The sequence below is a fragment of the Syngnathus floridae genome, chromosome 7 (genome assembly GCF_059516105.1).
Source record: "Syngnathus floridae isolate MCC-2025c chromosome 7, RoL_Sflo_1.0, whole genome shotgun sequence".
In the NCBI taxonomy this organism is placed as follows: Eukaryota; Metazoa; Chordata; class Actinopteri; order Syngnathiformes; family Syngnathidae; genus Syngnathus; species Syngnathus floridae.
In genome coordinates, this window is record NC_142419.1 from 7944138 (window position 1) to 7953474 (window position 9337).

The 9337-nt window shown below is 37.9% G+C and overlaps 1 protein-coding gene across 1 annotated transcript; it reads left to right on the forward strand.

Moving 5' to 3' along the window:
* The first annotated feature begins 2399 nt into the window (after positions 1-2399).
* On the forward strand, positions 2400-9052 carry LOC148395007 (cholinesterase-like). The gene is made up of 10 exons (XM_088381869.1): positions 2400-2529; positions 3399-3698; positions 4502-4727; positions 5279-5408; positions 5501-5652; positions 5885-6071; positions 6827-7137; positions 7385-7594; positions 7974-8131; positions 8354-9052. Exons 2-10 carry the CDS (start codon positions 3407-3409, stop codon positions 8449-8451), a joined length of 1764 nt encoding a protein of 587 aa, XP_088237995.1. The 5' UTR covers positions 2400-2529; positions 3399-3406; the 3' UTR covers positions 8452-9052.
* The last annotated feature ends 285 nt before the right edge of the window (positions 9053-9337 follow it).

The window sequence follows — 9337 nt, forward strand, 5'->3', positions numbered from 1 at the left end:
ACCGGCTGCCCCAGATATTCTATTCTTCAAGTTTTTAGGGGTTTAGAAAATAAAAATAATCTGAAATGTAAATTTAAAATTTATCATTTGGGCATCTTTTTATAATAATTATCATAAATCATCTAAACAATGTTTTAAGTATATAATAGAGGACATTTATTTATAAACAGCTTGTATACAAGTAGACTGAGCTGATGCCAGTGTCTGTGGAACTTTAGAGGCATTATGTATTTTTCTCCCCAAATGTTGGTGCGTTCTAAATTGCATGACCTTCAATTTTACGTTAAACTCTATTGTCATTTTATTTATGCATTGTCAACATCCAGCCAAAAACAACATCCAAGCTGCATACAAATTAATCGCAAATATGACTTCTTTGTTCACCTCACTTGACGTAACCTTGTCAGGCTCCATCTACCACTTATTTTATCGTCTTATCTCATTAAAGCGGTGTTCTGAAAACACTTAACCGGCTGTCTTGCATTCATTCTCCCTGTTTCTCAGTTCACCGGCTTGAAAGTAACATCTTCCAACCTCTCGCTCCCTCCTTGTTCTAAATCTAGCTCTTACACCAATTAGGGAAGCTCCTGTCACAGGAGGACAAGTGCTCTATTACCTGTGGAGATGACCCACTCATGGGTTAATTTGGAATTATGTGTGTGAGCGTGTGTGTGTGAGTGTGTTGTGTGTGTGTGTGTGCGCGTGTGTGTGCGCGTGTCTGTGCTTGCGTGTGCATAAAGACATGACTTCACATACAGTAAAACTCAGTAGAGGAGGAAGTTTGGCAGCTGTTTGCTGTCTTATACACGCAGCTGCAGTAGTTCTGCCTAAAAACTGTCTATTATTGCACAACCTTGTTTTCTCGCTCACTCCACCTTGTGTCATCTTTCAACAATCATAAACCTTTCAGAGTAGGACACACTGCTTTTGCCATTATTTGTGGCACGGCTTGATGTCTCTCGTCCACAAAATACAGTGGTTTATTGCACTGGACATTTTAGTTTTGCTTTGTATTCAGACAATACTTTAAGTTTTGCTTTTTCCTTAATTGTCAATAGTGATCTTTGCACATTTTTTACTGTCACTTTGTTTTGGGGAAATTAATATATCTTTATCATGTTTTTGTTACAGTTGTGACCAGGGGTGCACATAAGGACAAGGCATTCATTCTGAGTAAAAAAAGCTTGGGATTTCTCCATTCATGCCACTCTGGGTCTCCCTGTCCCCATCTGAATCCCCCAGCTGATCAGGGAATCCCCAGCAGGAGTGCTTTTCCTAGAAGAGCCCTCCAACAGGTGGTGAGTTACTGGAAGGGGGATCCTATTGTTGGGCTCTCCCTATTGTTCCAAACCCAGCTACAAGTCACTCCCCATCAAGCCGTCTTTTCCACGTTCCAAAGCCCGGTTCGCAAAGTTTGGGTGAGGAAAAAAAAAATCTGGGTCAAATCAATGCTATTAATCATCACATTATCTGTACTGTGTTTGCACATCTATCCAACTAATTTTTGTAACGCTGCTGTTTACAGGCTAGCCATAATGTTTAATCCCACTCTCAAAGACTGCTGTGTTGAAATAGTGAGCCACAGATGTGAGACTGGCATACAGACAGAAAAATACATCACCGCTTAAGGATGCCATAAAAAATGTTTGCTAATTCTCGGAACGTTCACTGAAGCCATCAACAAGTAGGAATTTCTTGTAATGAAAATAAAGTAGAACTCGGTATGACGTCTCACTCAACCTAGCTTTTAAAGAAGTGCATCGATGGGTCCATGAGGTAAAAAGACATTATTTAGAATACAAAGTTTAAAACAGATAAAATATATATATATATTTGTATTTAATTCAAAACCACATATTTCTTCTCATGATTTGATTGGTTTGTTATGAAATTCTGTGTTGCAGTTTCTAAATTTAGATAAAGGGCTGTAACACTAATAAAATGAATCAGAATGAATGCAATGGATGAAAGACATACAAGTCTATCTAATCTTAGTAGCTGACCTTTAAACCTATAAAAAAAAAGCTTGTGAAAGAGCTACAGTAAATAAGGATCTATTATATTGTAATACATTGGTACAATACAATACATACAATGGGTTATATGCAGAGGACAAATTTCACCACACCCAGATGTGTGTGTGACGATGATCATTGGGACTTTTAACTTTTTTTTTTTAAAAGCAATTGTGGTAAAGATGAATAGAGTACCGTGTGTTCTCTGGAATAGAGTACAAAGCCATCAATAAAAATAAATAAATAAGATGGAAAAAAGAAAAAAACTCTCAGGTGTGTGTCCTGCAGCTTGGCCCAGGTAAAGCTTGGTCACATGGTTCAACTCTTTAGTTTGCTCTCATTATTACTCGTAGTTCTAGTCATACAATAAATAACATTGGAGTCTGGGGAGCCGCTATTGTATAACGCTGGGAGGGGATAAATCCACGGACGCGGGACAGAAAGCGTGATTCCACGCCTTCCCAATGTCAAACACAGCGTCCACTCCACGCTAAATGAAACTGCATCTGACAAGGTAAGACGTCATAGGATAACTTGCAGCGGGTAACTATTAAATTCGGCGCTCAGGTTTTTTTCAGTGACGCGCTTCATTGTTGGACGGCATTTGTACCTATTGCGTTGAGACTCGTGCGTGCGGAATATCCCCAAAATGACGGGATTATTGGGATTATCACAATGTGTTTCAAAGTGCAATGTGAGGTGCTTTTACTTTGCACGCACGCACACGCAATCTTGTTATTGCGCTTCTTGGCGCGCATATGGCGTGTTTTACTAACAATTTACAGAAGTATGCTCCAATTAACTTGTGTATTCTTTACTATTTGTCTTAATTATTATTGCATATTACTTGCCTGTATTGGACAACAATCATTCAATTCAACATGTTTATTCTCATCCAGAGATGCCTGTTGCACAAATGACTTTAAACGCTCCTGTGTGGAATGATACCGTAAAGTTAATCATATATATATATTTTTTGTATTGTAGTAATAATAAAAATATTGTAGAACCTATAAATGCCCATACATTGGTTTACATGGGGAGATCAATCTATGTTTTGTTAAAAATAAATAAAGAAAGAAACTCTAAGAAACTGCATTAATTGCACTGGAAATAACATTTGCGTATTCAGTTCACTAATGATGAAAAACAAACATAAATCAAATTCAACTACATATCAAAAATATGTTTGCATATTTGACATTCTACAGTGCAACTGCAGAAAAGAAGTGATCCGGTTTTTTTTGTTGGTTTTTTTAAAGAGTCAACTTTTAAAAGATTACGTCCTGCATGCCACATCAGGCTTGACAGCAACTTTTTCTGATTATTTTAGTCTGGAATCTAATATGAAACCTTATGCATGTATGTATGTGTTTCTGCTAGGATTGTCAATGGCGACACATTCAGGACACATGAACTTTGCTCTTCTCATGCTGCTTTCCATCCTGTCATTCACCACACAGAATGACCTTGTAGTCAATACTCACAATGGGAAAGTTAGAGGAAAATATCTTCCGGTGCTCGGTGGTAGTATCCGAACCTTTCTTGGAATTCCTTATGCAAAACCACCTCTTGGCGAACTGAGATTCAGAGCTCCAGAGCCTGCAGAAAGATGGGAGGGGGTGTTAGATGCCACCAACTATGCAAATTCTTGCTACCAGGTTCCGGATACATTCTATCCAGGTATGACATCTTGACACACATACAGTCACAGTTTTTCATTTCCAGTTTTCTCATTTAGTTTGTTCTTTTATTGGGCTATGGCACTGTACAAAATGAAAGACTGCAATAGAACATTTGGCAGGAGAGTATGTGATGGGTGGGAACTGTATCGTTTGCCACCAATGTGTTTTTTGGCTCATGCTGGGATTTTGACAAATACTGTTTGCACTAATATTTCAAAACGTAGAAGTCATTTGGAAAAGATTTGGAAAGTAATACTACAAACCCCACCAAGACATCTCAAGAGGAAGTGCTTTCATATTGTACAACAAATCACTTCTAGTATGCGATTAAAAAAATGGACCAATAAAAAATGGACCAATGACGTTAAAAAAAAAAAAAAAAAGCTAAAATTGTTTTTTTTTTCTCTACCTTATTTATCTGTTGTACGTGTCTAGTTCGACAAGCCAAGCCGCCTACTGTAGATGGAACAAGCTTGGGTCACAGATACATTGCTATTTATAGACACAACCACCTGTCAGGGAGGGTTGTTTGGAAACCAGATAGTACCAGCCATATGTACACTACAAATGCCACCCAAAATTCTCCAAATATAGATTTGAAAACCAAAATTAGATACTCCGTTGGCAGAACCCACGCTTGCCATCTTTTTATAATCCATGCTCATAAAATGAGGCGCTTGAACTCATGACTAACAATAAAGTTCACCTCCATATATCTAAGAGAAGAGTGTGCGTCCCTGTAGCAGTCTTTGATTCACGCTCACATTTCACTTGATGAACTCGAGTTTCTTATTTTTTTAGGTTTTATGGGTGCCGAGATGTGGAACCCAAACACTAAACTGAGCGAGGACTGTCTATATCTAAATGTCTGGACCCCTTTCAACCAAGATAGTCAGAGTCCACTGGCTCCTGTCCTTGTCTGGATCTATGGAGGGGGGTTTCATTCAGGAACATCCTCTCTGGACCTTTATGATGGCCGCTACTTAAGTAAAGTTGAAAGTGTTGTTGTGGTATCAATGAATTATAGGTGAGAACCTTTAGTGTAAATCCAATTATATGATAATGGTGACCGATTTCTAGCAAACAAGTGGACTTTGTTGCAGCTGGTGTGGGATCACAAATGGAGAAGGCTCCATGACTTTTAACATTGAGTTACCGTTGAATGGTTTTAACAAGGGCAGTCGATAGTTTTTACGTCAATCACCATGCACCTAAAAAATTCTAAGCTCTCCAAGTACCATGACCAACATTAAAGTACCCATAGCATAGAGTAGGCATATAAAAAATTGAGACAAATTTATATTCTCTACAAAGTACATATAGTATCCTTGAAAGTCTCTGAAACATTATGAATTTGAACAGTGCCTAAATATAGGGAAATATGCACTTAAAAATGATTCTATTTAAATTAAATACACATTAAATTAAAAAAGATTAAATCAAAGTTTAAAAGCTAACTGAAATATATTGCACTCAAACGTTGAACTAAACGTTATGTAATTATAATTTTTTTGGGTGCATCACTACAGAAATAACTCTGACAATCACAATTTTCTTGCCGGATTTCATGTATTTAAGACTAGGTGCACTTGGTTTCTTGGCGTTGCCTGACAACAACATCCAGGGCAATGCAGGTCTCCTGGACCAGCGGTTAGCTCTCCAATGGGTAGCCAATAATATTGTCGCTTTTGGGGGTGATCCGTCACAGGTAAGAAGTTTGAAATTTTCTTCTACGGATTGTAACAGTAATTAACTTGCAAGGTAACAAACTGATTCCTCTTGATTTGCTCTTCTGCACAGGTCACAATTTTTGGGGAAAGTGCTGGGTCTGCATCTGTCGGCTACCACCTCCTCTCCCCAGGTAGTCATGACCTTTTTCAAAGAGCTGTCATGCAGAGCGGTTCTCCAACTGCACCATGGGCGTCAGTCGGCAAGACTGATGCCTATGAGAGGTAGTGAAAAGTTTTTCTATCTCTGTGGTGTTTTTTTTTTTTTTTTTTTAAACTCTAAACCCAACATTGATCTTCAAATATATTGTGACAGGCTTCAACCCTTGCTTATTTTTAAAGTAATATATCATGGCCCTAAGTACTACTCTTATTTTTACAAGCCAGCATACCATTGTGACTATTTGAACCTGGTGTCTTAAAGATTAAACAGCCACATTGTTACTTTATCATCCAGGTCCATGATGCTGGCAACTTTAATCGGCTGCCCCACATCTTCTCCAGCTCAACTGGATATCTGTTTACAAACGACTGATCCCTGGGTGATAACCTCACGCCAATATGATGTTGTCACAGAACCTACAATAATGCCCTTTCCCTTTGTACCTACTGTGGATGGGAACTTCCTACCTGATGAAATTGAAGTAGGTCTGAATCTATCCGGGTATGGCACATATCCCCTCTAAGATTCAGGTTTTACACTTTAGACTGTACGATTTTAGGCTCATATCCTGATTTGAGTCTGTTGATGCTATCTAATAATGAGTATAGTATAAAAAAAATGGAGAATTTGTCTTCTGAAACTAGCACGTATGCGCCACTAGGGAAAAGGGATTTCATGCTTTGAAGTATTCGGAGTTACAAAAACTCTCATTAATGAACAATAGTCATATGAAGTTGAATGACTTTCTGTATAAATGATTTGCAGAAAACAGACAAACCACAAACAGCCACTTTTGCTTTTCATCTGTAAACCACCCTCACAGGATTCATCTTCAAAGTCACCAGCTAACCAAATTTGACCACTGTGCAGCAATTCTTACCAAATAAACATGTATTCAGACAGGGACGAACTGGGCACTGATGGCTGATAGCTCCAAAAATATTCCGCCTGCAATACAGTGAGGCGTCAAATAGTGTAATAGCCAATAAGCCCATGAGTTTTACCCTGAATTTAGGTTTCATAGTTTTGAAAGGTGCTCAGGTCCTCCTTCTCAGATCATTGTCTGTTTGGTCTCCCAGGCAAACACTGTCCTCTATTTTGTGCGTGACAGGTCAAACAAAGTATAATTCTGTAAACACTGTGTATAGAGATCTGCTTCACAGAAGACTAATATGAATGGAAGACAAACATGACCTAAAGTCAAAATGGTAACTCAAAAACACTTTTTTTTAACAGGTGTTGCTGCAGAGTAATACACTTCCAAAGAAAGAAGTGTTATTTGGATTAAACAAGAATGAAGGGACCTACTTTTTAGTTTATGGGATGCCAGGATTTAACATCACCAGTCAGAGTCTCATCACCAGGATGGAGTTCATGGAAGGAGTGCGGCTTGCTATGGCAGGCTTAGACGGTGTTGCAGAAACAGGAGCGATTTTCCACTACACCGATTGGACGGATGAGCATAATAGGATGAAAAACCGTGACTCCCTGGGGGATCTGGTTGGAGACCGATTTTTTGTTTGTCCTTTGTTAGAGTTTGCTCACAGGTAAATTCAAGAGTGTTGATAGTATTAGAGTAATGTTGGTTTACTTATGGCAGTTTGATCAACCGGTATGTAAATGAGCTACCACCTTAAAGCACATTTACCTGCCAGCTTGGTTGATGAGAAGGACGTAAAAGAAAGAAAATACCCTTGGTAATACTAGCAACCATGTTTTATTGTTACTGTTATATTGCAATGGTGTTTATTTAATGACCTACAAATTCAGTTACCCTGTATTTGTTCCCCTTAGGTACTCACAACAGGGCGGTAAAATATTCCAATACTTTTTTGACCACCAATCTTCCTTAAATCCTTGGCCAGCATGGATGGGTGTTTTACATGGTTACGAGATAGAGTTCGTGTTCGGAATGCCACTAAATGGAACATGGGGATACACAATGACGGAAGTGAACATGACCAAGAAGTTTCTGAAACACTGGGGCAACTTTGCAAGGACGGGGTATGTATAAGCAAATACATATGAGCAAAATTATTGGCACTTATCAATCACTGACTGTTTCATTCCCCTAAACATGCATTTGGTTCATTCAAACATTTGTGAAAGATTAGGATTTTCTAAAAAATACACACAACACCAGTGATGCAACAGGTGGATTTGATGTGTTCCCTCTTACTTATTGTGTAAGCAACAAGAGAGAGCACCGATTCAGACAACATAAAATTATACTGCAGCAAGGTGGATGAACTTTGACTTTCTTCATGATACTTTTACCGGGGATTGATATTTAGAATGAAGTGCCCTTAAAGCCTATGTAAATGTAATTTTTCCGGTATTGTGTGAATGCATCTCAAATCTTTTTGTATCCATTTCTATTCAGAAATCCAGGAATTGACGGGGTTGCATGGCCCTTGTTCACCCCTGAAGGCCAAGAGTATTTCACACTGAACTCTGACCCTCCAGAAAAACGAAGTATGATGAGAGCCAAAGACTGTTACTTGTGGAATAAAGTGATGCCGGGAATACAGAAGATTTCAGGTAGGTTTCTCCAATTTTATGCGAAAACAAACAAAAACATGTTAAACTACAACACAGACATTTCATCAATCAGACCACACATCATTCACACTTAGGTTTCCCTGTGTTTACAAAACGGGTTATATTCCACAGTATATCATATTTATAATTAATGTACGGTATATAACATACTTGATCACTTTAAAAAAAATCCTACGAGTATGTGTCTGTCTTTGTCCACAGATGAGCGAGAGGCTTGTATGACTGCAAATGGAATAATGCTCCGCTACAATTTCAAGTTTCTTATGATTTCATTGTTTATCATTTTAGTCTGTTGGTAAAGTACACAGGAGGAAAATATTTTTCTTATCTTGGCGACAATAGCTAAAGTTCTTATTACATTTTAGAGCCGACTGAATTAAATGAATTGTGTATACCATACTTCGACAACAATCAGAGAACTGGACTTGAAATCAAAGAACTGGACCTGAGTGCCATTTTAAATCAGATGTATTCATGCCCACATTGGCGCAAAATGCACATTTCTAACCGTGCCAGGCTGTGTGTGTCTCCAAAAATACCAAAACCCAGTCGAGCCCAACCCTGCGCAGACTTACTGCGTCTCATGCTAGACTTGCACCAGGAGCAGAAATAGAGCAAGTTGTGTTACATTTCATGAGGCCAAAGTGTTTTTTATTTTACTTTTAACATCAGGGAATGTCTGTATTTTTACCAATATATTTGTTTCTATGCATATTAATAAAGTATTGGCAATACGTGCATAAAATGCATTACAAGAGAAGCCTTAATCCATGTGAAACATGTTTTATAGTATTAAATTAGCCTAAAATTTAAGTGTTTCTCTTTTTTGTTTTTTTAATAAAAGGGTTTTGGTTTATTCATACCATGTTAACAGTAAAATAAATTATTTTTGAATTATGAGGTGTAGGTATTTTTTTTGTATGTGTGAAAGAATAAGTCAGCACACACACTAAACACACGCTAAAATATAATTTACCAACATTTTCATGAACATTAAAAAACCTACAAAAAAATACCACATCACAGTCTAATTAAAGAAAGAAGGAATGGTCATGCATAGAAAAACTGCAGGCATGACAACTGAATACAACAATTAAAATAGACACAGTTGTTTCATGCCCAAACTAGGAAAGAGGGATTTCTATTGAGTAAAAAAAATAACAGCTGCCGGGGGACAGATGTCAA

Coding starts and splice junctions, on each gene's coding strand:
- LOC148395007 (XM_088381869.1), top strand. CDS start 3,407: ATGGCGACACATTCAGGACACATGAACTTTGCTCTTCTCATGCTGCTT. Junction 3,699..4,501: donor TCCGGATACATTCTATCCAG/GTATGACATCTT, acceptor TTATTTTTTTAG/GTTTTATGGGTGCCGAGATG. Junction 5,409..5,500: donor TTGGGGGTGATCCGTCACAG/GTAAGAAGTTTG, acceptor TCTTCTGCACAG/GTCACAATTTTTGGGGAAAG.